Consider the following 27,816-nt stretch of genomic DNA (forward strand, 5'->3'; position numbering starts at 1 on the left):
GCTGGGTGGGGGCTCCTGTGTCCCTCGATCTTGAGGGTCCCGGTTACTTCAGGTATTGGGGCAGATATTATGGCCTCACCTGTGATCCTGGGTGTCAGTATGCATTTTCTTAATAGTTAAAAAAAATATGCACTTTGTTGAAACTTAAGACACCCAACTGCCCCCTGTTGCTTTATATTTCTCCCTATACTCTGCAAAGACAGGAAGGGATAGAATTGCAGAAAAGGAAATTAACAGTGCTACAAGAGGCGAATTCAACCATTTACTTCTTCAGGAAGCCATGGAAAGTCCAAGGTTCTCAGCAGTGGCATGAAATTGCTGGGCGAATAGCCTCTCCTTTTCCTGAGATACCCGTACCAAAAATGAAGACCTATACTAAAGTGACCCATGTCCTACACTTTCAAAATGAGCTCAGGAAGTGTGGCCTTGGAGAAAGCAGTGGGCTTTCTCAAGATCTACTCAGTTTCAGTGAGGTATCAGAATTTCTAAGAGAGCATCACCTCTCATACACTAATAGAAGTTTGGAAGTAAGAGTTTCAAAGCCTGCCTCTGAGGGCATGCCATTAATTTTCAAGTACACATGTAATATAAGCAAATCGTCATGTTATACATATATGGCACCAGAGTTTACCTTTACTAAATTGGGGTGGGTCACATGGACATTCTACCACATGCTCCTTAGGACTTGGGATAATACCATCTCCTATATTTCTCACCCTCCACAAAAGGGAGTGAAGTTAGGCCAACTTGAGTTTAGTGCTAACCCTTCCCAAACCAGGCACTGTAGAAAGGTTGCCTCATCACATATAGTGAATACTTCATTGCCCAAGCTACTGGGGCACATGGCACTTTCTCAGGATATCTTTGGACATTTCTGGCCAACTAGGGAACTTGCCATGAAACAGGATTTGTTATATCTAAGCCTCTACTTATTCAAGGCATTCCAACTTAGTTCTCCCCTTCCCCTCACAATACAAAAAAACTGAGAATAACTCAGTGTGAAGCTGCTTTTGCAGAAATGTACAGAGTAGATAGTAAAGAAGAAAATCACTAAGATGTTTTTGCTGAGTATATCATCAAGGGATGGCAAGTGATATTTATACATAGATGATAAACAATAAATGATACCAAAGATCCATTTAAATGGTATATGGCAGACTCAATTAAACTTCAGACTCACACTGTATCCGATGCAAATAATATTAGAATACTAATTACATAGGGCTGCCAAGCTTTGAAAAGACACTGTGCTTGACCAGCAAGCCAAACAGTATGTTCTCACATATGACACAATATTAGCTGAATAATCTTTATGATCTTCACATTTCATGGCTGTGACAGATATTCTTGGTGGACAACTCGACTACATCTGGAATTAACTTAAATCCAAGTAGTTGGGTATAGCTCTGAGGGATATTTTTAAGTCTTAATTAAATTATTTGAAGTGGGAAGACTCATTCTTAACTCTCATCTTTTGAGGTAGAAAGGTTCACTTTTTATCTGGGCCATACCTTCTGCTGGCAGCCTACATAAAAAATATGGGAAAAGGTGGCCTGCTCTATTTGCCTGCTCACCCTTGTTCTTATTGTAAAGTTCACTCCTTCACTGGCATTAGAGCCTACTTCTTCGGGATTCTGGCATATACTGAAGACCAGCTAAGAAATCCGGATTGGTGAACTGAACAACTTCTTGGGCCTTCTGTTGGTAGACAGCCATTGTTGGAATAGCTGGACCACAGCCTGAAAAGCATTCAAATAAATCCCCTTTATACACAGAGAGACAGACAGACAGATGGACATAAACTCTGCTGTTCTACAGAACCCTCACTAATACAGATTTTTGGTGGCAGAAGTGGCAGGATGACTGTTTATGTGGCTGGAATAGACTTTCTAATATGCCAACACCTAATGTTACTGAAGCCTTTTACAAGCTTAGAGAGTACTAAAAACCCATGGTGTGAACTATTGTACAAACTTATAGAGACAAATGCCTGTGATTATTCTGATTCACTAACTGTTAGAGGTAATGGATTTGGTGACTGTATACAACACTTTTGACAGTGTGGGGAAACAAGGAAACAGGAGATGGTAGTTGGTTGCTCCTAGCATCATTGGATGAACTGACAAAGGAAGAGAATGAGCTCTGTGATAAAATTAACCCACTTCTAGCATCTCAGAATATGGTGAAGGACAACAATAAACTTGGCAACAAAACTGGTCACCTCTCTAGATGCATATAAATGGTGTAAAGGTTGCTAATGTGCCCCAGAAGAGAATCTTGTCTCCAGCAACCACAGAGCTAAAGTTGCAGAACAACAAACCAAAACCCTCCTTATAATGTTGGTTGAATAACAGTGATAATTCAAGTGTCAGCCTCAGAGGGTGCCAGCAGTTAAAGTGAGGGCATTGATTGCTAAAGAATGGGATCCTGTGACTAGGGATGGAGATGTATAGGGAGACCCTATTGAAGCTGAGAACTTTGAATCCTCCGATTCTTAATGAATTATCTCACTGGTGGAAGTAATCTCTCCACCGTCAGATGTATTCCTATCTCAACTCACTTAAAATATTGCCTCTTCCATTTTTGACTGAGGAAATTAATCCTATTTTTGCTAACTCAGCAGTGACTTTCTCAGAAGAAGATGCCAGGCAAGACAATACTGATGTTCCTAGGGGACCACCAATAGTTTCTTTTAGACCTATAGCTTAAGGTTGAACAGGTTCTTAGAGGGGAGATAGAGAGTGTAGTCCATAAGGAAATGCATGGCACATCTAAAGAGCTTAATCAAGCAGAAGTCTGGGGCATATGTGTGACAATGGATTTTATAAGTGTGGGATAATGGCAGAAGGAACATAAAACTGGATAAGGCTGCGTTTATTGATATGGGTGAATAGACTAGAGATTCTAGATTTAATATGGAAGTTTCCACATTAAAAAATGTGTTAAAAGTTTGTTTGAATGGTTGGCTAAAATATCTGTCAAAAGATGGTCTACTAAAATTAATAATTAAAGAATGAAGAGATTTTAAGGCTCAGGGCAATTGCATTGCTAGAGTAGATGTAACACCTAATCTTACCCAATGGAAAGGCCCAGTAGATATGCCCTTTACTAACCCTATAAAATGCAAAATGGTGAAAGGGTCATTGACAGCTGAAGAGGTATTTTCTGTCCCTTATCCTTATCTCCAACCTTAGGGTTGGAGAAATGGCTGCATGGCTGGATGAATTAAATGCACTGGGCGTAATTGGGCTCAGAAGTAGCAGGAACCAGGTGGCAGCACTGAATCACCAAAGGCAAGGTGATTGTCGTTATTGTAATGAGCAGTATAGACAAAGCAATGTCCATAATAGACTAGTCAGTCAGCACAGGCAAAGCGATTTTTATGGTGGCATGACTTATACACACCTTTGGTACTAGCAAACCAATCATGGTGTTTCCCAAAACATGAAATATATAAGAAGGCAGTAAGCAGCACCCCTCGGTGGCCTCTGCATCAGCTCCTGGCTCCATGTCCCTGCCCTGCTTGAGTTCCTGTCCTGACTTCCTTCTGTGATGAGCAGTGCAGTGGGAGTGTAAGCTAAACAAACCCTTTCCTTCCCAGCTTGCTTTGGTCATGGTGTTTCACAGCAATAGTAACCCTAAGGCACTATAAATAAAAGCAACTTAATATGACATTTTTATAGTTGTAAAACATTTACGGGATGGTACATATGAGTTATTATCCCTTTGAAGGCTATTTAAATTTACAGTGTTTTCACGGTTATAATTCTGAAATGAATACTTATTCCTTTAGATAAGCTCTGAACATAGTCTCTCTACCCTCAGCAGAAGATGTACTTCTACCACGACTCACTGATACATTGCCTTTTCTGCTTTTGACTGAGAAAACTAACCCTTTGATATCTGCCAAAACAGCAGTGACATTCTCTAAAGGAGATGCTTGACAATATTGATGTCCTTTAGAACCAATGATTGGTATAACCAGTCTTAAGGTTATGTAGGCTAAGGGGGAAGAAGAAAGTTTACCCCCATAAGGAGCTCTGTTACACTACTAAAGAGCTTACTTAATGAGTTTGCAAATTCACTCTAGCAGAGGTCTGGGGAATATATGTGGGAATGGGGTTGAAGGGTGTGGGATAATGGTAGGAAGAACATAAACGTGGATCAGGCTGAGTTTATTGATATGGAACCTCTGATTGGAGATTCTAGGTTTAATGTGGGAGCTTGCACAGTTTTAAAAGGTGTCAAAAGTTTGTTTGAATGATGAACTGAAACATTTAACAAAAGATGGCCAACTGAAAGGGCATTGCAAATACCTGATATCCCTTGGCTTAGTGTTGATGAAGGGACTTTTAAGGATCAAGGAAATCACAATGCTAGAGTGGATATGCTGTATAAAACCTAATTCCCCACAATGGGAAGGCGCAGAGGATATGCCCTTCACGAATCCTATAAGACGCAAAATGGTGAAAGCAGCATAAGCACATTTGTAGAGTTTTGTTGTTCCCTTTTCGTGTATCAATCAGACCTTAGGGAGGGTTAGCTCAGTTGGAAGAATTAAATGCAATGGGGTTAATTGGGCCTTGATGTATTAGGGGCTAGGTGGCAGCACTGAATAACCAAAGGCAAGGTGATTGTAGTTATTATAATGGGCAGTATAGACAATGCAATATCCATCATGGCCTAACCCATAATGGTCAGCATAAGCAAAGTGAGTTTTGTGGCGGCCTGTCTTATATTAACCTTTGGCTAATCAATCATGGTGTTTCTAGGCATGCCATAGATAAGTAATCTATTGCATCTTTATTTGATCTGTATAAGCAGAAAAATTCTCAAACAAATGAAAGAATGTCTCCATGGTGTCGGGACAAGGAGAAATCTTGGCCCACGAACCAATATTCAGACTTGAGCTAGTTCGTAGATTCATAATCCCTTGAATGAAGGAGTGGCTAGTTTTCTCTGAGGAAAGATGTTAATAAAATACCTAAAATTTTAATTGTTAGACTTTCTCCATCCCTTCCCCAGAGAGACTTCTGGCCTTTTACAAGGGTAATTGTACACCAGAGGAAAAGAAACAATCAGACTTTCTGGGGCCTACTGGATAGTGGTCCTGAATTGATACTAACTCCCGGTGACTCCGAGAAACATTGAGGCCTTCCAGTTAAAGTAGCAGCTTATGGAATTCAGGTGATTAATGGGGTTTTGGCTGAAATCCAACTCACAGTAGGTGCAGTGGGTCCCTGAACTAATCCTGTAATTATTTCCCCAGTCCTACATGTATAATTGGGATAGGAGTTGACAGAATTCTCACATTGCTTCCCTGACCTGTGGAGTGAGGGCTATTATGGTTGTTGCCTCTGCCAGAAAAAATAGTGACTCAAAAATAGCATCACATCCTTGGAGGAATGGCAGAAATTAATGTCATCAGTGAAGACTCCAAAAGTGCAGAGGTAGTGGTCTCCACCACCCAACCCCCCTTTAATTCTCCTATCTGGTCACTGCAAAAGACAGATGGATCATGGAGAATGACAGTTGACTATTGAAAAGTAAATCAAGTAGTGACTTGATCAGATTAACACATCTCCTGGTACATGGTGTGTACCTATTAACCTAGGAAATGACTTCTTGGTACTGGTTGATAAGGACCACCAGACGCAATCTGCTTTCAGTTAGCAAAAACAGTAGTATACCTTTACAGTTTTACCTCAAGGATATATTAAGTTTCAAGCCTTTAGTCATAACATAGTTAGAAGGGGTCTTGGATCGTGGTCTTTTCTACAAAAAATATCATATTAGTGCACTGTATTGATGACATTATACTAACTGAACTACATGGGCAGGAGGTAGCAACATCTTTGGACTCATTGGTAAAATACATGAGCATCAGAGGATGAGAAATCCAACAAAAGTTCAATAGCCTCTACCTTGGTGAAATTCGTAGGAGTCCAATTGTGTGGGATATACAGAGATGTTCCGTCTAAGGTAAAGAATGAGTTATTGTACCTGACATTTCCCCCAACCAAGAAAGAAGCACCTTCAGTGAGTCTATTTGGATTCTAGAAACAGAACGTTCCTCACTTGGGTGGGTTGCTTGGGCCCATTTAGCAAGTGACTCAGAAAGCTGCGAGCTTTGTGTGGGGCCTGGAACAGAAGAAGCCTCTTCAAAGGGTCCAGGCTACTACACCGGCTAATCTACCTGTTGGACCATGTGATCCAGCAGACATCCTGGTATTTGAGATGTCCGTGACAGACAGGGACACTGTTTGGTACCTTTGTCAGGCCCTTACTGATGAATCAGAGAAGAGATCTTTAAGATTTTGAAGCAAGGCCATCATCTACAGATGACTTTGAAAAATAGCCCTGGGCTAGCTATAGCTTAGTGGGAACTGAATATTTGACAATGGGCCGTGAAGTTACCAGGCAACTTGAGCTGCCCAACATGATCTGGGAATATTTTCTGACTCATCAAGTTGTAAAGTAGGAAGTGCACAGCAGCAGTCTATAATCAATTATATATTATATAAATAGAAATATAATAGCTATATATTAGCAAAGTATTTGTTTTAGCAATTATATATTATATATTATAGCAATTATATATATAATTATACATATATAAATATAAAATAGTGTGTGTGTGTGTGTGTGTGTGTGTGTGTATGCCCAAGCTGATCCTGAAAGCACAAGCAAGTTACATGAAGAAGTGGCCCAAATGCGTATGGTTTCTACTATCCTTACACTGCTATCTGTGGCTAGGCATGTACGTAGAACCTTATGAGTTGTGCCTGATAATTGGTTGACTGAGGAAGAGAAGACTCGGGCCTGGTTTACTGATGAGTCTGTGCATTATGCAGGCACTGTCCAGAAGTAGACAGCTGCAACATTACAACCCATTTCTGGGACAACCCTGAAAAACACCATCAAGAGAAAAACGTCACTGTAAAGATAACTTTGGGCAGTGCACGTGGTCATATGTTTTGCTTGGAAGCTGAAATCGCCAGATGTGATTCTTTCCTGATATATGGGCTGTAGCTAGTGGATTTGCTGCATGGCCAGGGACTTGGAAAGCACATGATTGAGGATTGGTGAGAAAGACTTATGGTGAAGAAGAGTGTGGAGAGATCTCTCCAAATGGGCAAAGGATGTGAAGATATTTGTAAATGCAACTCAAAAACGAAAGATGACTTCAGCAGAAGAGGAGTTGGGTAATCTAGTAGATAAAATGACTCATTCTCTGGACAGGCAGCCTCTTTTCCCAAACATCCCCACTGCCATTGCACAGCGGACCCATAAACAAAATGGTCATAGTGGCAGAGCTATAAATTACTCATGGGCTCAACAGCATGGACTTTACCCATCAAGACTGACTTGGTTACAGTTGCTGCTAAGTGTCAGATCTGCCAACAACAGCGACCTACACTAAGCCCCAGATATGACTCAGGCACCTTTATGGCACCTAAAGGTACCAAATGTGACACTTGGACCCAGGATGAAGAGCCAGTGACCTTGCAGAATGTTGATTACATTGGATATCTATTCCATGGAAAAGGGTAACACATGTCCTTACTGGACTTGGTTTTTATGGTTTGCCTTTCCTGCATTTAATGTTTCTACCAAAACTACCACTACTGGACTTACAGAAGGCTTTACCCACCATCAAGGTATTCCACACAGTATTGCTTCTAACCAGGAACTCACGTTGCAGCCAGAGAAATGAGACAGTGGGCCCACAATCATGGGATTTACTAGTCTTACCCTGTTTCCCACCACTCTGAAACAGCTGACCTGATAGAGTGATGGAATGGCCTTCTGAAAACACAGTTACAGTGCCAATTAGGTGGCAGCAGCACAGAGGGCAGGGACAGAGTTCTTCAGAAGGTAGAATATGTTTTGAACAGTCGTTAATGTAAGGTAAGTTTCTCCCATAGCCAGGATCCACAGGCCTAAGAATCAAGAGAGTGGGAACAGGAATAGTTCTATTCACTGTTACCTCTAGTGATGTGCTAGGGAAATTAAGGCTTCCTGTTGTCATTGCCTCAAGTTCTGCTGGCCTAGAAGTTTTTGTTCCAGCGCAATGAGTGCTTCTGCCAGGAGATACACTAATATTTCATTGTATTGAAAATGCTGACTTTCCCCTGGCCACTTTGGGCTTCTGATACTCTTAAGCCAACAAGCTAACAGCGTTAGGAGTGTTGAACCAGATTACCAAGGGGAAATTGAATTGCTTCTCCACAATGGAGGTAAAAAGGATTATGTCTGGAGTGCAGGAGATTCTTAGGGCATCTTTTGGTGCTACCATGACCTATGATTAAAATCTAAGAAGTATGACAAAGGGCACAGTCCCGCCAGGAATAAATGTATGGGTCACTCCTCCCGGAAAGACCTGCTCAGGTACTTGCTGAGTGTGAAGGAAATACAGAATGGATAGTAGAGAAAGGTAGTTAAAAATACCAACTAAGACCACAGGACCAGTTTGAAGAAATGAAAATTATTATTTACATAAGCATTTCTATTGTATTTTGTTAAGAATATATTTGCATAAATATTTGTGTTTTCCTTCCTCAACCTCTTTCCCATGTAGAATAATACCAATTGTAAGAATATCAGTGGTTGTCATATTTAAGTTTAAGAAGCTAAAAGAATGTCCCTCGAGGGACATTGCCACAATTTATAATGTGCTTGCAGTTGTACGAAGGGTCGTTGTATTACATTAGGCATAATTATGGTCTGATTAAATATAATGTGCTAGCTATTTTCTGTAGTATTGTTATAGCATGTGGGGCATATGACCTGGTTACTCTTTTCTCATTTAGACATTAAGCATGACATAAAGAGGCATGATTGTGTATCAAATTGACAGGGATGGACTTGTGATGCCTTTTCTTGGTTGTAAACTTGACTCTATCTGGAATTAACTAAAAACCAAAATGGCTGGGCACATCTGTGAAGGATTTTTTTTCCCCCTTACTTAAATCATTTGAAGTGGGAAGACTCATTTTTAATACAGATCTTTTGATGGGGGAAGATCACCTTTAAGCCGAGCCACACCGTCAGGTGGTATCCTATACAAAGGACGTGGAAGGAGGAAGCTCACCCTTTGCCTGCTTGATCTCACTGACAAGTCTGTTCCTTCACAGTAGAGTCTACTTCTTTGGCACTGTGACAAACACTGAAGAACAGCTGAGGCATCCAACCTTACTGTACAGGTGCTGGGTTCTTCTGTTGGTGGACAGCCATTGTTGGACTGGCTAGACCATAGCATGTAAGGTTCTCTAATAAGCCCCTTTTATATGTATTCATTCTATAAGTTCTCTTCCCCTAGAGAACCCTGACTAATAGACGGGCTAACAGCAGTAATGCCATCCATTACATTGAGGAAGAGGCTGCCTGTGAAGTTGCCTGACGAACAGCAGACCTGCAGTAGCTAAGTACTAATATGCCATTCAAGCTCAGTTCCCAGTGAGTTTACAATGTAAAGAATGTTAATTTCCTCTGTATACCGAGACTACTGCTAAAAGGAAAACACTCTCAAATGGTCCTCACGCATGTTACAGATTGAGCTGAGGTGTCTTTACAGAAATCCGGTTGTAGTTCTGATATGGTTAAATAAACCATGATCTTTCCGGCCAGGTGTAAACATTACATTCCTTGTAGTTTTGCCTTCCAGAAATTTACTGGACAGTCATGACGAGACATACTTCTTTTCCCTTAAAATACATTAAAATGGACAGTTGACACTTTTAGTGCTGCAGAAAACCCTTTATCTTCGAAAGAGCAAATTAGAAATAAATATCTCTTTAAAAGGTCAGATATAATATATACTTTAGAAAATTAAGCGAGGACATTTTAGCAAAGTATCTTAACCAGAATGACATGTGGATCATCTTAGTATGAACTTCCACCAGGAGATGGTGATATAAAGAGATCTTCTGTCTTAAACGCTGCTACAAATGAGGTCTTTGTTATCAAGATGCCTTTAACTTTAACCTGACTCATAGATTCAGAAAACATTAAGGGCCCTAATTGTTTACACAAGTTGATCAGCACTTAATTTCCAGTGAACTTGAGTCCTAATATTTTTCTTTGTTTTTTACATGATATTTTTATTCTCTTTTTAAGATTGGAGTATGTCCTAAAAAATGAAAGAGTGTGACGTAGTTTGATTTGATTTTTCCACACGAGTCTCTGAGTTAAGCCAGACTCTGTTGTCCTGACCTAAAAAGTAACTCCTGGAACTGGTGATCAATACCTGCTACAATGACCAATACCTGTGATGACCTTCTCAATAAAACCCCAAGTGCACCCCAAGGAAAACTGTGGCTCCTGGGTAAGCCACCAAAGCCTGCATGCTATTCAGTCAACTCCAGCATCCTCCAGCCCAAGTCCCTAAACCTGAAACCCTTACAAGATAATCTAGGGCTTTTGGAAAATTCACATAAACGTTTCAAAACCAGAGCTCTGCTTTAGTGCCTGACACCAGGTCATCCCGAGTGAACGTCGAAGATAAGGACACTGTGAGATTTTTGGTTTCCTCGGCCCACGTGACCGGAAGCAGGGGATAACACCGGACTCCTACAGCCCACACAACTCGTAAAAGTCTAGCTTCTCTCTGGGAGGTGAGCTGGGGCAGCAGTGGAAGGATCACAGAATTCAAAGACTGTGCTGGAAATGAAGCCTTGGAGTTTCAGCAATTTGTCCCTAAGTGATCATCAAAGCAGCCCGGCATGCTCATTAGACCGTGGCCATCGGAGGAGTTACAGGTACTAGGATGGGATGTCTGTGATTAGCATGAGAAGACTAAGGCGGGAAAAGTACGCAGAACAGGAAGAACAACGTCAACAAAAGGATTTCATGCTGGGGTTCACATGCAATTGTTTCTACCTTTTCAATACTGGAGAAAATACACGCTTTGGAGTGCAGTACAGTGGGACTGCCCTTTGCTCTGTTTGCTCCTTAGCTCCCTCCCCCACAAAACCCACAATACAACTACATATACAGGCTCACATACACCAAAACTGGGTTATGTGGAAAGAGCGAGATTCCCAATAAGTTAGCTGCCAACAGAAAATAACTATTTCTAATGGTGTATAATCGTGTGATTGTATCTTCCTATCATAATTAATGGGCAAATCTTAATAGTATTTAAGAACATTCATGTTCATTTCAATTAATTAATACATTCCATTTGTCTTATAAGGTAAACCAAGTTTTTATCTTAAAACTTGGCTCAAAGTACTCATTTATCTAGTCAAGCTTATCTTAGTAACACAGATGCCTGGTTGTGTACACTTCGCTTTAATAGAGTGCATAGTATCTTACAAATCGACATTTCTAATCTGCAGCTACTTGGCTTTATTATCAGGGTCTGACAGTGCTCCATCATCACTGATGACAGTGACCGTCATCATTGACCCCTCTGCAGTATTTGGTGCTTCTAAGTCAGCACTTTCTACATTTGCTCTTCCTGCCTGAGACTCCAAGACAATATCCGTTTTTCATGTTCCTCTTAGTTCTGTCACATCTTTCCCCATCTTCCGTGGCTCCCCATGGAAATACCAGCATGCCTTGGGTGTGCCTTGTCGCGTTCTCACCCTTGAATCTTTGAGTTACACAGCACTCTGTGGCCTTGAGAACAATTCTTTAGGCTGACTCCAAAGATATATCTGAAGCCCTGAATGACACAGGAACTGCAACCCACCCCTAAATAGGCAAGTCTCACAAACAGAATTCAGTCTCATTCAGAATTCATCCTCCCGTACTCCTAGCATCGATGGGAGCCACGTTTCCCGACTCCTACGCTCTTGTTCTGAATTTCTTCTTCAACTGGACCTTGCCCTATCCAGGATTATTTTAAAAGCTACCCGCAGGCCATTTCATACCATCAGCAACACATGATAAGAACCAGCACAATGAACTCAAAGATTTGGACATATTCTTGGAGGCTACAATCTGATAATCTGTGGAAATGTTGAGGAAAATGATAAGAATTGGTAGATTTTTAAAGGTAGTTGGTCTTGAATCCCAACTCCTTTCTATTTAGAGAAACTTAAAATTGCTGCTTAAAGTATTTTTTCCTTATCTGAGAGAAATAAGACAATATACCCTAACTAGGAAAATAGGATTTTAAAATGAGATGTTTATAAAATCTTTAGCAATGTGTCTTATCCTAGGTAAATGTTTACAAAATTTGGGAGTAGGAAAATTAAGCTCAGGGATACAGTAGTAAGTGCTGGGTTCCTTCCCAGAATTAGAAAGAAAAAAAAAAATCCTAATTCTCACCCCTCATGAGTCTTGTGTTTTACTCTTTGCTGCTGTGACTTTTTTTATTTTTTACTTTTTTGTGTACCTCATGATATAAATATACCATGCCATCTCTAATTAGACACCTCTTTATGATTAGACTATTTTCAAATGTGGCTAGAGAAAATGTCAATGAATGTGAAAAAAGAGGTTGGAGCGTGGTTAGGTTAGGAGCACTTACTGAGCCTCTAGAGTACTGGGGCTCAGTTCCCAGCACCTACATAGCTCAGTTCTCCAGCTCCAGGAGATCCAACCCCCTCTCTGGCCTACAGACATTTGCACCCACATGCTCACACACACAAATATACACATGATTAAAACTTTTTTTTTAAGCCAATAAGCAGCATAACTTTTAGATGGTTGCCACATGTCAACAGATGCTCTTCAAGTAGCACATTCCAATTTATATTTCCATCCGTTGGGTATTACCCCTTGTCTCCTACCGAACCTCGTTGTATTCCCTAAACTGTCCCTCACAAGGACTGATCTAAAACGCAGACACAGAGGAGTACACTAGAACCTCAGGCTTGTCATAATTCCCACTGGAATACAAATTTGAGGCATAGCTCTATCTTGACCCTCTTCCTGCTTTCACACTTGCTCTGGCAGCCTGCAGACCTCTCTGGCTAACCTAGGTCTTGATTGGCCCTCTGAAATCACTTAAATGTCTATCCTTAGCTTTAGATGTCTTCCCATACTCAACAGGTCCCATATTGAAATTAAGATATTTCCTGTCGGGCTGGAGAGATGGCTCAGTGGTTAAGAGCACTGACTGTTCTTCCAGAGGTCCTGAGTTCAAATCCCAGCAACCATATGGTGGCTCACACCCATCTGTCATGGGATCCGATGCCCTCTTCTGGTGTGTCTGAAGAAAGTGTACTCACATAAAATAAATAAAATCTTTAAAAAAAAAGATATTTCCTGTTATTTTAATTTCTCATATCACAAATTTTGGGTCAGTGAATTTTTTTTTTTTTTTGAGAAAGTTTCTCTGTATAGCTGGGTCCAAAGACTAGGCTGGCCTCGAACTCAGAGATCTGCCTGCCTCTGCTGCAGTCATTCTTCTGCCCTTTCTTTCATTCTTTTACAACTTATATCATTTTCAAGTAATGAATCTGAATGACTGTAACTTTAAAGCACATTGGGAAATCAACCAGTCCTCTACCCATACTTTGGTCTGAACCACAACTGTCCCTTACCTTGGATCTAAGGACCTCCTTTTGTCACAAAGTCTAGCCTAAAACTTCCATTTTCAATCTTTCAGTTCTTCTTCCTAGTATACAGTACCTGGAGTAGGCACACACACACACACACACACACACACACACACACTCACACTCACACACTCACACACACATACACCACATCCACCCCCCTCCCTTCCCCCACAGACATGTTAGTCTAAGTTATCCCCTTCTATATAGGGTAGGAAGGCAAGCACCCAGTGTGGGTCTCTTTGAATAATCTAACAGAGGATTAAGACTTGGTATCTTGGATCAACAGCATTTTGCTAAATATCTAAATTTTTCAGAAAAGGAAAGGGTAATTTGGGCTCAGGTAATTTGGACAGCCAAGACTACAAGGCCAGTCCCCTCTTTACATTGTGTTTGAGGTAACAGAGCATTCCAGAGTGAAAGAAAAATGGCCTGTAACAAATACTTTCTAGCCCTATTTTAAAACTAAGCTCTAAACAACATTATAAACAACATTGATAATTTCCCTTACTTCTACTTTGTATCTGTTAGCGATATTACAATTGACTTTTAAAACATTTTTACATCTTTAAGAAAGTATTATTTTTAAAGAGAGCTACAAGTAAGTTTAGGCAAAAAAAAAGAAAAAAAAGAAAAGAAAAAAGATTACTTTGGTACCCCACCACACCCCAGCAGACCATAGGAGAAAAATTGGACAAAGGCTGGCGACTGCATTTTCATGGTTTCCCACAAGATGTCAGCATGTAACTGAGCAAAGTCAGGTGGGGTGAGGGGTGTTTTCCCTTAAGTAGAACAATAGAAGGTCTCTCCCTCATTCTTAGAACTGCCACCAGGGCTTTGTTAACTCAATTCATAAATATATCTCCATATATGTTTTGTTATTGTAAACACAGTTCTTAATATATTTGTACACTAGTTTGTAAATAATGGATTTGTTTTATTTTAATTCGCTTCTCTACAATGGAAGTTAAAATTCTTCGGATCAAATTAGAGACCTTAAATACTTTTCACGGCTCTAGGGAATCCAGTCAAGTCTCTGCGTGAATTCTTATGCATGAAGCTTAGTGGACTGCAGAGGAATTTCACTCAGTCTATGTCATAAAATCAGTGGGCATCTAAACTATACAAAAGGAGTGTGCATGTGCGTGCATGCATTTGTGCATGTGTGTATGTATGTGTGTGTGCGTGTATGTGTGTGTGCATGCATGTGTGTCTGTATGTGTGTGTGGGTGTGTGTGCATGTATGTGTATGTGTGTGTGCGTGTGTGTGTGCATGCATGTATGTGTGTGCGTATGTGTGTGTGCATATGTGTATGTGTGTGTGTGTGCATGCGTGTGTGTGTGCATGTGTGTGTGTGTGTGCGTGTATGTGTGCGTGTATGTGTGTATGTGTGTGTGCGCGTGTATGTGTGCGTGTATGTGTGCATGCGTGTGTGTGTGTGCATATGTGTATGTGTGTGTGCGCGTGTATGTGCGCGTGTATGTGTGTGTGTATGTGTGCATGCGTGTGTGTGTGTGCGTGTATGTGTGCGTGTATGTGTGTGTGCGCGTGTATGTGTGCGTGTATGTGTGCATGCGTGTGTGTGTGCGTGTGTGTGCATATGTGTATGTGTGTGTGCGTGTGTGTGTGCATGCATGTGTGTGTGCATGCGTGTATGTGTGTGTATGTGTGTGCATGTATGTGTGTGTGCATGCGTGTATGTGTGTGTGCGTGTGTGTATGTGCATGTGTGTATGTGTGTGTGCATGCGTGTATGTGTGTGCGTGTGTGTGTGCGTGTATGTGTGTGTGCATGCATGTGTGTGTGTATGTGTGTGTGCGTGTATGTGTGCGTGTATGTGTGCATGTATGTGTGTGTATGTGTGTGTGCGCGTGTATGTGCGCGTGTATGTGTGTGTATGTGTGCATGCGTGTGTGTGTGTGTGCGTGTATGTGTGCGTGTATGTGTGCATGTGTGTGTGGGTGTGTGTGCATGTATGTGTATGTGTGTGTGCGTGTGTGTGTGCATGCATGTATGTGTGTGCGTATGTGTGTGTGCATATGTGTATGTGTGTGTGTGTGTGTGCATGCGTGTGTGTGTGCATGTGTGTGTGTGTGTGCGTGTATGTGTGCGTGTATGTGTGTATGTGTGTGTGCGCGTGTATGTGTGCGTGTATGTGTGCATGCGTGTGTGTGTGCGTGTGTGTGTGTGCATATGTGTATGTGTGTGTGCGCGTGTATGTGCGCGTGTATGTGTGTGTATGTGTGCATGCGTGTGTGTGTGTGCGTGTATGTGTGCGTGTATGTGTGTGTGCGCGTGTATGTGTGCGTGTATGTGTGCATGCGTGTGTGTGTGCGTGTGTGTGCATATGTGTATGTGTGTGTGCGTGTGTGTGTGCATGCATGTGTGTGTGCATGCGTGTATGTGTGTGTATGTGTGTGCATGTATGTGTGTGTGCATGCGTGTATGTGTGTGTGCGTGTGTGTATGTGCATGTGTGTATGTGTGTGTGCATGCGTGTATGTGTGTGCGTGTGTGTGTGCGTGTATGTGTGTGTGCATGCATGTGTGTGTGTATGTGTGTGTGCGTGTATGTGTGCGTGTATGTGTGCATGTATGTGTGTGTATGTGTGTGTGCGCGTGTATGTGCGCGTGTATGTGTGTGTATGTGTGCATGCGTGTGTGTGTGTGTGCGTGTATGTGTGCGTGTATGTGTGCATGCGTGTGTGTGTGCGTGTGTGTATGTGTGTGTGCATGTATGTGTGTGTGCATGTATGTGTGTGTGCATGCGTGTATGTGTGTACGTGTGTGTATGTGCATGCGTGTATGTGTGTGTGCGTGCGTGTATGTGTGTGCGTGTGTGTGTGCGTGTATGTGTGTGCGTGTATGTGTGCGTGTATGTGTGCATGCGTGTGTGTGTGTGCGTGTGTGTGTGCACGCACACACACACATATACTGAAGAGGAAAATTGGGGATAGTCTTCTCTTGACATTATTTCTTTGTTCACCATTACTAAAGCACACACTGAGTCCTAAAACCTGACTAACTTTCAGCATTGATCATTAGAAGGAAAGAAACTGGTCTCCCTCACTTCTACTACTGTTCAGTAAACAGGAGAATAGCACACAGTGGAAGGACTTAAGTCACAATAACTGTGGACCCTCAGGGTGTGCTTACACCATTTGCAGCTCTGTCTTGCTTTTCGTGTTTTTCCCGGTCATACGCCATTTTCTTCAGCAATTTCTTCATGGCTCTCCTTTCCTTCTTCTGATGCGCAGTATTGTGCTTCCTCACTTGGTTCACAATAAATTTAGGGATCTGTGAAGAAGAAAAAGACTTCAGCTGGAGGAAGAAAAAGACAGGTAACCTTTTTAAACTAAATAATTTTTTTTTGTTGTTATTGCTGTTTTTTATTTCAAGAGGACTATGGGTTCTGTTTCTCAAAGACGAAGCCATTTAAATGTACCGTTCATTAATTCTATGAAAAGAAATGAACCAGGAACTCTCTTAGAACAGGAACAGGCATCCACTTGGGGTAATTTACCACCCACTGTGCAAGGTCCCAAAAGGGACTTTGTGAAGTTCAAGGACATATTGGCCTCTCCTTACCTAGGATGTCAACCCAGGAGGAGATTCCCTGAGAAGATCCTTGGAGGCCGGCACCTCTGCAGCTGTTCCTTAGCAACCAGCCCTCCCTACTTCCTGTAAAGCCATCTAACCCACAAGTCCCTTCCAACAAAGCTGCTGTCAGAGAAGAAAAAAGTTCACCCGTCACCAAAAGCCAAAAAGTGGTTAGTGGTACTCCTAAAGATATACTAAACTTCTAAAGACAAGGGAAAACTCATTCTTAGAAATTCCATTAGTAACAAAACGTTTTGGGTCATTAAAATGTAGCTATAAAATAATGCTGTCCTTAACAGAGGCAGACATGACAGATGAGCATTACTTTAAAATATATTTAAAATGACCTGTAGCATTTGCCTTTTGGCAGGATGTAAAAAGCCTTGAGGATCCAGGGAGCATCATTTTTTATCTTCTAAAAAATATTGAGATTAGTAGAAGCTCACATTAAAGTTTAAAATAGTTAATATAATTTAGTTTGGGATTTCTTTATTTCATTTTTCTAAATGCTTATTAGAAGAACTCTTTCTCTCCACAAAAATATAAATTTCACTGAAAAATGAGACTGCAATCAACCAAATCCCTTATCAACATGCATGTGGATTATCTGTCAGAACTTCAGAGTTAGGCAGGAAATCAGGTTCAAGACCTCAGCAATCATGGTGCAGAATGTGTATGGCCTTTTAAATGAAACAATTCTCAGGAAAATAAGGAAACGAGGAGAATCAAAGACAGGGTGAGCACTTTCAAACATGACAGCCTGAACACCAGGCCAAGGGGAAGTGGCTGGTGGAACTATGGAAGAAAGGCTGTGTGCAAGGCACACTTTCTTGACCTAATTTTACAACTTTAAAACTAGAAATTCACAAGGCCTTCCTTACCTCCGTGAATAAAATGCCTCCAATACCTCTGGACTCACAAACATACATACGGTGTTATTTTTAAGCCATTTAGACAAGAGAGCATTGTTGCTTTTTAATATCACCTTCATAAAGTTATTTTCATGATTACTGTGAACAATTATGCTAGGAAATTACATAACCGTTATTGCAATTTTCAAACACATACCATGAATTTTTCTTACAGGTGGCACCGAGATCTAAAATGTGTATATATAAATGTGTGTGTATGTGCCATGTGTCTTACTTAGGAAAGAATGTTGGGAGAAGAAGAAGAAGAGATCCTAGAATCCATGAGAAAGAGTTATGGAAAACATATAATAAAAAGATAAAAAGAGTACCACCTGGAGGGGAGGAAGAGAATTTGCCAGTAGGAATGCAAGCAGTAAGGGATAAAAAGTATAATGTCACACACACATTCAGCTGTCACTGTCAAACCCAGTACTTTGTACACTGCCGTAAAAGTGAGGTTAAATACATATACTTACTGTCCACAGAAGTTTCTGGTACCGAATCAATAAGTGCATGGTATTTGCTGTCCCTGCTGCCATTTCAAATTCTCGGTGTTCACTGGACTTCAAGCCCAGTGCATGGCACATGAAGAGATTCGGGGCCATGACCATTGCTACATTCACGGCTGTCATCTTGTTTTTCTCTTTGTTATCGATGACTCTTTGGAGAAATTCTAGCAAGGCCTAAAACAAAGATGACCAAGATTTCTGTCATACATGGAGCTAAGAGGTTAAGGTGCTGTATTATAAAGGATTTTAACTCATTTAAAATTGAGTGTATTTAACTCTTAAAAGGCCTTCTGAAAAAGTCATTTGAAAACCACCTATTAGATAAGCTTCCTAAAATATATTCCTGGCACACACAGTTTAAATGGAATTACCTTGAAGGGGACAGCATCCCTACTAAACACCACAGGCTACCCAAATAAAAAGCCCAGGGCCAGAGATGAGCTACCTCTTTGGAAGTTAGCCAATAATTATTTCCATTGCTCTTGAGTATCCTGCAGGATTTAAGATTATGAAGACACTGCTGAAGACACCACATACTTGAGAAATCACATATGGTATCACTTGAGACCCACCACACATGGAGACAGCAAGATAGTCGTGACCTCAAAGCTTCATCTCCACCTGCTAGATTTCATGGTGCTGGAAGGTACTATATATGCAACCAAAAGAGAAAGGTAGACATCAATCTTATCCAGCTGAGAACTCTGAACTACAGTCATGACTAGCCTGGCCAGATGTGCCCACTGGAGTACTTAGTGGCACAAGTGTCATGTCAGCAACCAACCATTTTCTGTTTAGATTTAAGGCTCACTCACGAGAAGGAAACTACACTTGTTACCATCTGGGCTAAGACCCTGTGGGCTACACAGATCATAGAGCCTAGTGAAGAACTTACTACTATTATCATGCTAAATGGGGAGCGGGTGTGGCGGCAGTCCCAAGATGGCGTCTGGGACTTCAGCTAAGTCTCATGACTAGCACCTGACTTCCTCACACACCCGAAACTAGCCACATCCATTGTGAGAGATGCGCAGGTGCACCATGACACAAGATCAGGCCACGTGATGTGGACCTATGAAATGAGATTACGCAGTCTGGACGGAGGAGGTGGAGTTGAGGGAGGATATAAGGGAGTGTGCTGGGGGGGGGGTGAGAGGAGAGGGAGAGAGAAGAAAAGAAAAGAAAGATTGCTGCTTGCATGCAGAAAGAAAGGTTCCTGAATAAACTGCCTTGAGAAGAACATCTTGGTGTCGCTCCTTTCTGTGGGACGGAGATGGAGACGACACATATTAGAGCAACTCTTTCTGACTTACTGCTATTTCCATAGACTAGAGCCATTCTTAAGCCTCACGGGAAAAGCTTACTCTTGAGATTGCCAATTAAAACAGAGACCCATAACTGGCTAAGTTGTGGAACATAGGGGACTACAGAAGGCTGAGCCCTAAACTGTGTGTCTATGTCACAGGCCTTCCCTTCAAGGCTGAGGGACAACGAGACTGTAAAAACCAGGTGACAGATGACTAGAATAAAATAGTTGTTTACCAGCCACAGCTATGGAGGTGCACATACAAACTCACAGTACTTGTGACAGAGCGAGTGAGACCTCCACAAGAACAAGCCAGTCAAACCTCCCTCATGGAGAAGAGGAGTACAATGTCACACGCCTAACAAAGCAACTACTGGCATTTGATAGCACCTGGGAGGGGATTCAGAACTGGCCCCACTCCCAAGAGTACTTGGGCTACCTAAACAGGATTCAGCGGTCTTCAATGGGGGAAAAAGGACATGAAGTTGGGTGGGTAGGGAGGTAAAGGTAGATCTGAGAGGAGTTGAGTTGAAATAAAAAAATAGAAATTGTATGGAATTATAAAAATATTAATAAAATAGTTAATTATCTAAATTATCAAAGAATCAAACACTGGGTTTGGTCCCCAGCTCCGGAAAAAAAAAAAAAGAATCAAACAGAATCCAAATAATAATAAAAGTTTTTTTTAAAATAGAATGAGGAGAGAAAAATGTTAAAGGGAGTCTGACTTGTGCTATACCTTGATTGCCTTCAAGCCTATCAACCTGAGGTCAGTCCTCAGAACCCACCGGGCAGAAGGAGGTAACCAACACATTGAAGCTGTTTTGTAAACTTCACACATGTGCCAACACGATGCACCTACACACATAGGCACGTAAGTCGAACGTAAGCCCTGAAAGCTGTCAGGGCTAAGGAGGGCTCAAATGATGAAGTTCCAGCCATGTAAGCATGCAGACCCAAGGTCAGTTCCAGAACCCATGTAAAAAGTTGGGTTAATCCGTTTGCTTGAAGAGGCAGAAAGAGGCTTAGTCACCAACCTGCCTAGTCTAATCCAGTGATCTTTAGACATCAGTGAGAGGTCATCTCTCAAAAAACAAGCTCCTTAGAATGACACCCAAGGTTGACTCTGGCCTACATAAGTGTGCACACACACACACACAGAGAGAGAGAGAGAGAGAGAGAGAGAGAGAGAGAGAGAGAGAGAGAGGGAGGAAGAAGAAGGAAGAGGAGGGAGGGGAGAGACTGAGACTCGAGTGGATATATGCACACAAGCGCTTGCCCCGTGCACGTGAGTTATGCATAGCCACAATCCTCTATCTATACCAACAGACTGTCAGCAAAGCTCCTCAGACAGACTGACAAAGCCCCAAATGGTGTATCCTTCTCAGGAGACTGGCACTGGGCAACTAAGGCAGAGGGTGTATCTGACGTGGCAGACAGATACGTGTGCCTTTCCAGCCCGTTGAGCCTATAGGAGCTGCAGAGCACTGAAAAATAGCTTCAAATATCATATAAACATTCCCATGTTTCAGAAAGTAGTAATTATTTCACCTGAAGGAAGGAGGGAAGGAAGGAAAGAGGGAAGGAAGGAGGGAGGGAGGAAGGGAGGAAAGAAGGAAGGAAGAAAGAGAGGGAAAAAGGAAATAAGGGGAGAGGGAGGGAGAGAGAGAGGAGGGTAAAAAAAAGGGAGGGGAAGGAAATGAAAATAAAGGGGAGATAAAAGAAAGAAGAGAACACCTTTAAGCAAGTGTGTTCGTTCCACCTTGGTTTCCTTCACACTAGAGGACTCCAGAGCCTGCTGGCACAAAACCTAAGCAGAATGAGCTTTGTGATTGGAAAGGGACAAAAGAAGGCTCCTAAAAACTGACAGACTGGATGATGCGGAACTCTGTGGACCAGTTAGGTAACACTCAGCATCACGTTCTTCCTTCCACGACCATCATACCCTGAGCTGTCAGCCTCCACAGCCACCAGCAGCTGAGTCAGGCTTCTCTGCCAAGGCAGAAGGCTCTTTTTGCCTTTTCCTTTGAATTGATTCTCTCCAGAGTAACTTTAGCTGTGCACATGGGTTCGAGGCTCTCTGTGAGTGCAGCAGCAGAGTAGGTACCTGTTAGAGACCATCATTTTGATCCTTACCCGAGGCAGACAGTATGGCTACCCACCCCAGTGTGCACACGCGAAAAGTCTTCTGTTTTAAAGAATATTACTAAAGGGTATGTGAACGGAAAAGCTGCAGGAGGGATTTAATTAGAGGTCTCTGTGGCTTTTGTTTCTGAACTCTTAAACTATGCATAGAACCACACTTTCCTAGTTAGCCTAAATAAGCTAGAACAAAACGGAAGGAGTGAAGCCAGATGATACTGCCCTTTTTAGAAGATTTCAGGGCAGAAACAAAAATAACAAAAAATAACGAAATAAAACAAAACAAAAGAAGGAAGAAACAAAAGACTAGCTTCTAGTGCTAAGAGGTGACCTGCATCAGGTTTAGTTGTAGTACAGACCTTTGAATCAAGCTAAAGGCAAAGGCTTAAGACCTAACAGCAAAATTTATGTATGTAATATCTGCTACAGTGCTTGGAAATTGTAACCCAAGCACCATGCTGTATTGAAACAACATGTTCACAAATGAGGACAAAAGATTAATTGAAGTTTAGGAAAAAATATTTAATTCTGTTCCACAGAGACTAGAATGGTTTCTCAGGGACCAAGTGTATCTCTTCCTTTATGAGCATAAATTACAAAGATTAGATAATTATTTTAATTGTGGTGTGCATATGCAATAGGATTGTTCAAACTACTACTAGAGGAATGCCAGAAGAAGGGAGGGGGAGAGAGGGAAAAGGAGAGAGGGAGGGGAGGAAAGAGAAGGTGAGCTAGTAGGATGTTGGCTCAGCCCTTGACATAGTGACAGTGGTCTCATCTCTACTGAACAATGTAGTATTTTAAGCAGTTATAAACAACACTGAGAGACAGGTGAAAGGTCAGACACCCTGTAAACCTACGCATGAGGTCCTGGGCACAGGACAGGACCATAGCTATAAGTGCTTGATGGTTTGTTTTCAGTAGCTCCTTAAAAACTTGTTCCTATGTAAAATATGAATACGATTCTTCTAGTTTTCAGGGTGTATGACGACATATATAATCAAGTTTTAAAATGAAATAAAATCCAGTTTAAAAGAGGGAGGCAAAGAGACGGCTCGGCAGTTAAGCAATGTGCTCTTGTGAAGGGGCCTGAGTTTGATTCCCAGCACCTGTCAGAAATGGCTCACAGCCACTTGTAGTTCAAAGCCCTCTTCTGAACTCTGCAGATACTCGTACTATGACCCTCATAAAAAAATAAAATTAAAACCTTTGAAAGGGGGGTGGGAGGCTGGGCAAGTGGCTTGGTGCTTAAGAGCAGTTCTGTACTTGGAAACCTGAGTTCAGTTCCTGGAAGCCATGTTGATAGCTCATAGCTGCCTGTAACTCCAGCTCGGACACTCTCTTCTGGATCCCAGAAGTACTACATAGGTGCATGTGTGCATACGTGCGTAAACACACACACACACATATACATACTTAAAAAATAAAAATTAATCTTTAAAAACCCTTAAAGCTATACAAGGTCTAACCATGGGTAACTATATTAATATAGGCCTTTCTTGATGCCTATAAATAAGTCTTCCCTATTTCCCCAAGTCAAATATAGGTACAGCTTATTGATCCGATAAATGACAATCAAAGGAGTGGGGCCAGGGACAGATGAGGAGAAGGAACTCACAGTAAGCTTCCCCAACTTATACCTCAGTGGAGTTTCTCTTCTCCTTCGTGGATATGATTTACAGTTTATGAAGGTACAGTTTGCCTCATTCTTTAATGATGGCTTCTTTTGTTAGGATTGCCTGAAAGCCTCCTCAAAGCTAGCTAAAGAAGTAAAACTATTGACTGCATCTCAGAATTTCGCTAAACAGCATTGTTCACATTTAATCATAAACTTACCCTTTCACCAAGATCACATAAAAATGCTCAGCCATCTATATATATACATACATCCACAAGTAAGCAGAATAATAAAAGAATAGGCCTAGACTGGCAAGGCCAATCCAAAGAAGGTTCTAGAGCCACCTTCCTCACTAGCAACCACCATGGACTGTCCTCCCTCTAATTGGTCTCAAGAGGTGTAAGTCTATTTGAACTCAGCGATCTTTTTAGGTTCCCTTACAGAGCTCATTCTCAGGGGCCTGTCACACAAGCAAGCACTTCATACGTGAGAAAAGGATGTTCCTCCCCTTTCTGTGATGGAGACTCTGTCCAAGACGTGGTCTGCCCAACTTTATCCTAGACCAACATTAGCCACAGTCTGCACACTCCTACTCTACCATTTTGCTCCTACCAAATTTGAAATAAATTGCGCCAGGGTTGGCCTGTCTCAAAACTAACCAAACGCTGCCTCCTGAAATTCTACTGACAACCTGAAGAATGAACTTGCCTCTGAGTGAAGGAGCAAGCCTTTGGAAGTTCTCCTGTGGTAGACATTCTACGTTTTCAGTTGTGTTCACAAAGTGCCTCTTCAAGGGAAGTAGAGAGCTCCATTTTGTAGCTGTCAAGAGCTGTCGCTTAAGTTACAGTCAGTGCAGTTTTGTTTTTCTTTTTGGAGACAGGAGATCATGCTTTTGGGGCTGACCTCAAACTTGCTATGGAGTTAAAGTTGACCTTATAGCTGGGGACCCTCCTGATATTGAGTGCTGAGATTATAGACGTGTGCTCTTGGGTAGGAAGAACCTTGTATTCACTTGCTACATAAGGTTAGATGCTAAGTAAGCACTCTATTGACCAAGAAGCATCCCCAACCATCAGAGAATTTTAACGAGCTGCAGAGGGGAAAAAAAGTTCGATGACTTGACAACCCATCGGGTTTGGTGGGGTTGTTTCCTTAAAATTTCTTCATGAGAAGAGTTCATTTTAAACAGAAAGAAATGTGGAAGATAAAAAGGCAAAGTCAACACACACACACACACACACACACACTAAACCCTCTTAAAACCCTTAGTAACATCAATAAAATTAGCAACGTAGCAGACTAACTCCCAGTAAAAGGCTACCTCTCAGTGTCTGCCCTTAAAAACACTCTTTTCCATTTCAGATGAGCATTGCTGTTTCCAAAATAAGCATGGGATTGTTTTTCCATAAATAATGAAAAATTACCATGCATAGTTCAAAGGGATATTTAGTGTAAATTAAGAAGCTGACCTTCAGTGTGTCTCTGTTTGCGTCAGGTAGAAGAATGACAAGGAGGTTCAAAGCCTGCAATTGTTCCTTTTTGGTTGGAAGATCTGTAGAAAGATCAAAGAAATACGAAAACTTTAGGGCAACACTTTCCTTTCTTTTTGCCCATTTTTAAAGGGGGGAAAAAGTTATTTAGTGTGAGCATTCCAGTGAAATGCTAGACACGGTGAGTGAGCCGCCAGTCTCACCAGGGGTGTTTGCTGGAGATCAGAGCAAGCAGCTGCTCAGAGCACCCTCAGTCCTAGGATGCTAGCTTCCAACTGTGATCCCATGACGAGCGGCCTTATGTTTGCCAACATACAACAGTGATTTGGAAATAATTCTAACTTCCATGTGGTAATTACCCTCCGATGGAAACACAGGGATCGGACTGCCCACGAGATGCTGCCCACAGGGCTTCCTGCACACTGAGCTTTGTTTCTTTCAAATGTCAAGGGAGCAACACACAAAAGGAGAGTCTATCCGGTCTGACAGACATAGGCGAAGCATGGCCGGGAACAGAGTAGGTGCCCAAAATGAATGCTTGTGAGATCGATGAGAAATCAAACAGCAAGTGAAGTTTCCAGGAGGTATATGTCATTGTCATTGGTGCCTAATATCACAGACATTTAAAATCTCATCATGATCACTTTGTTAGATAGCAACAATTTGGTCCATATCCAGGAAATACACTCAAAATAATGGAATTTAATCATTAAAAATATTTTTAACAAAAGGCTTTTTTTTTTTTGCTAATGAAGAAATTAAGCAAATACTTTAAATAGCATTAGTATCTTCTGTAGATATTCTGAGGGGAAAAGTTATGATATAAGATAACTTAGACACTAACCCCAAAATTGCCCATCCCCCCCAAAAAATAGCATGTGATGGTACTGGTGGGCACTCTATCTCTCCATCATTATTAAGACTGACTCATTCGCACAGTGTTCTGGCTTGGAAGTTAAGATAAGATTACTGCAACAGCATGACAGTACCATTCCCTGTCCTGGTGGCCCCTGGGAGTACGTAAGACAACCATAGCACTAGAGAAACCTTGTGAAATCTCCCTATTCCCTCCCAGGAACCGTATCAAGACTGATGACTTATTTTACATTGGAGTTTTCCAGGACCAGAAAATGGCCGAACACCAGAATTTTGCAGCCTTCTACCTGTGAGGCTACAAAGCACATTCTCCTATATATAATTCCAGGTTCCCATTTTCAGGCAATGGTCAGAGAAACTATCTCTCTTTGTGTTTCTATAGTCAGTGCTAATCCCCAGCTTCTCCACTGTGTGCTGCTTTCAACATTGGCAAGAAAACCACAACAGAGATCTACATGACTCATGCTGTTTAGAAGAGAGAAACTCGAAGTTTCCAGGTCTTAACTGTAGAGGTATTGTGTTCCTAAAGGCCATGCAACTAATCTTCATTTTAAGAGAATATTCTGGTCTGTTTACTTAGACATGTATAAGAATGAAAGAAAGTGGTATGTGTCATCAGAGCAACTCTTGACATCAGTGAATCAACATGTCTAAGCAAAGATGTCCGGGTAGCATGGTACCTTATGCTCACAATTGTCACTCTGACAGTGTGTGTGGAACTCACTCCCACGCTACTACCAGGTAGAAACCACTTACTCTGAACAGCCTGGAAGGCTTTGAGGTACTCCGTGCTCAGCAGAGGCTGGGGCAGTTCTCTCAGAAAGAGCTTCAGCAGGCTGGCCGCATCGTGCTGCTTGACACTTTCCCAGTTGAAAGTTCCTTCATAAAACTTTGCTTCTAATTCTTGGCAAAGATTCTGAATGGTGCGAGGGGGGTAAAGAAATTAGCAGGAAGCAGATTTGTCCCCTGCGAGTGTGATATGTTTTTTTCACCTTACAAGATCTCTAATCTTCAAAGGAATACCTGAATAGTAAAAGTCATCATTTTTCTATTACACAGGAAAATGCCATTCCCAAACTTTGATTGTCCTTTACATGAAGAAACTATACCCAAGGTTAAGAAAGAAAAAAGTTTAAACATCTTCACACACTTTAATTACCAAAGGTTTAATTAAAAGATCAGTTAAAATCACCTTCCGCCGAGCATGGGACCTAGATGCTACAAGTTGTCAAATAAAAAAAAAACAAAACCAAATTTATAAGACAATGTTTTTAAAGCTATTTAGAGGCCTATCACATAACTCACAAATCTAGATCTTACACAGAAGCTACCTCTAATTTGTCACCTCTGTGGCTAAGCAGCCATCAAAGTAAGGAAAGATGCCTGCCCTCGCTGTGCCACCATTTTGCTGCCATCTCAGGCTAGCACTGTGAGTCCGTGCAGAGTGAGGAAGCTGGGCTCCTTCACTTCAAGCATTCTATGAGAAGTGCCAAACCAACTACTACTGCCCCTAAGTCAAGTTAGTTTGTGAAGACTGTTTTTCAAGACTCATTTTTAGCATGGCATAAGACCTACTATGTCCAAAACCCTTCCAAGTTTCTACTACTGGAACCTCTTTCCTGAAGGATGGTTTGTGGGGGTTTTGGTTTGGCTGGGTTTACTATGGTGCTGGGGATGGAACCCTATGTCTCTGTATGCTAGGAAAGTGGTCCACTATTAAGCTACATCCTCTGATACAGAGGAACATACTGAGCTACCCCTCTCTTGATAGAGTAAACGTACCCATGTTTCCTCCTAACAAACCCCCCCCCTTTTTTTGCCTAATTGTTTTTGTAACTGGTGAGAAACATGG

General features: G+C 41.6%; 1 protein-coding gene across 5 annotated transcripts in view; it reads right to left on the reverse strand.

Annotated features, from left to right (window-relative positions):
- Arhgap18 (Rho GTPase activating protein 18) overlaps nucleotides 1-27,816 on the reverse strand; it is a 233,047-nt gene that overhangs the window by 15,215 nt on the left and 190,016 nt on the right. For all 5 annotated transcript variants that reach the window (XM_087550197.1, XM_087550217.1, XM_087550210.1 and 2 more), the window contains 4 exon segments: nucleotides 26,721-26,880; nucleotides 25,068-25,150; nucleotides 18,500-18,706; nucleotides 16,669-16,809 (listed from right to left, as the gene is read on the reverse strand). In XM_087550197.1, coding sequence (XP_087406323.1) covers nucleotides 16,669-16,809; nucleotides 18,500-18,706; nucleotides 25,068-25,150; nucleotides 26,721-26,880 — 591 coding nt within the window.

This window comes from Rattus norvegicus, chromosome 1 (assembly GCF_021556685.1).
Source record: "Rattus norvegicus strain SHRSP/BbbUtx chromosome 1, alternate assembly SHRSP_T2T, whole genome shotgun sequence".
Classification (NCBI taxonomy): Eukaryota; Metazoa; Chordata; class Mammalia; order Rodentia; family Muridae; genus Rattus; species Rattus norvegicus.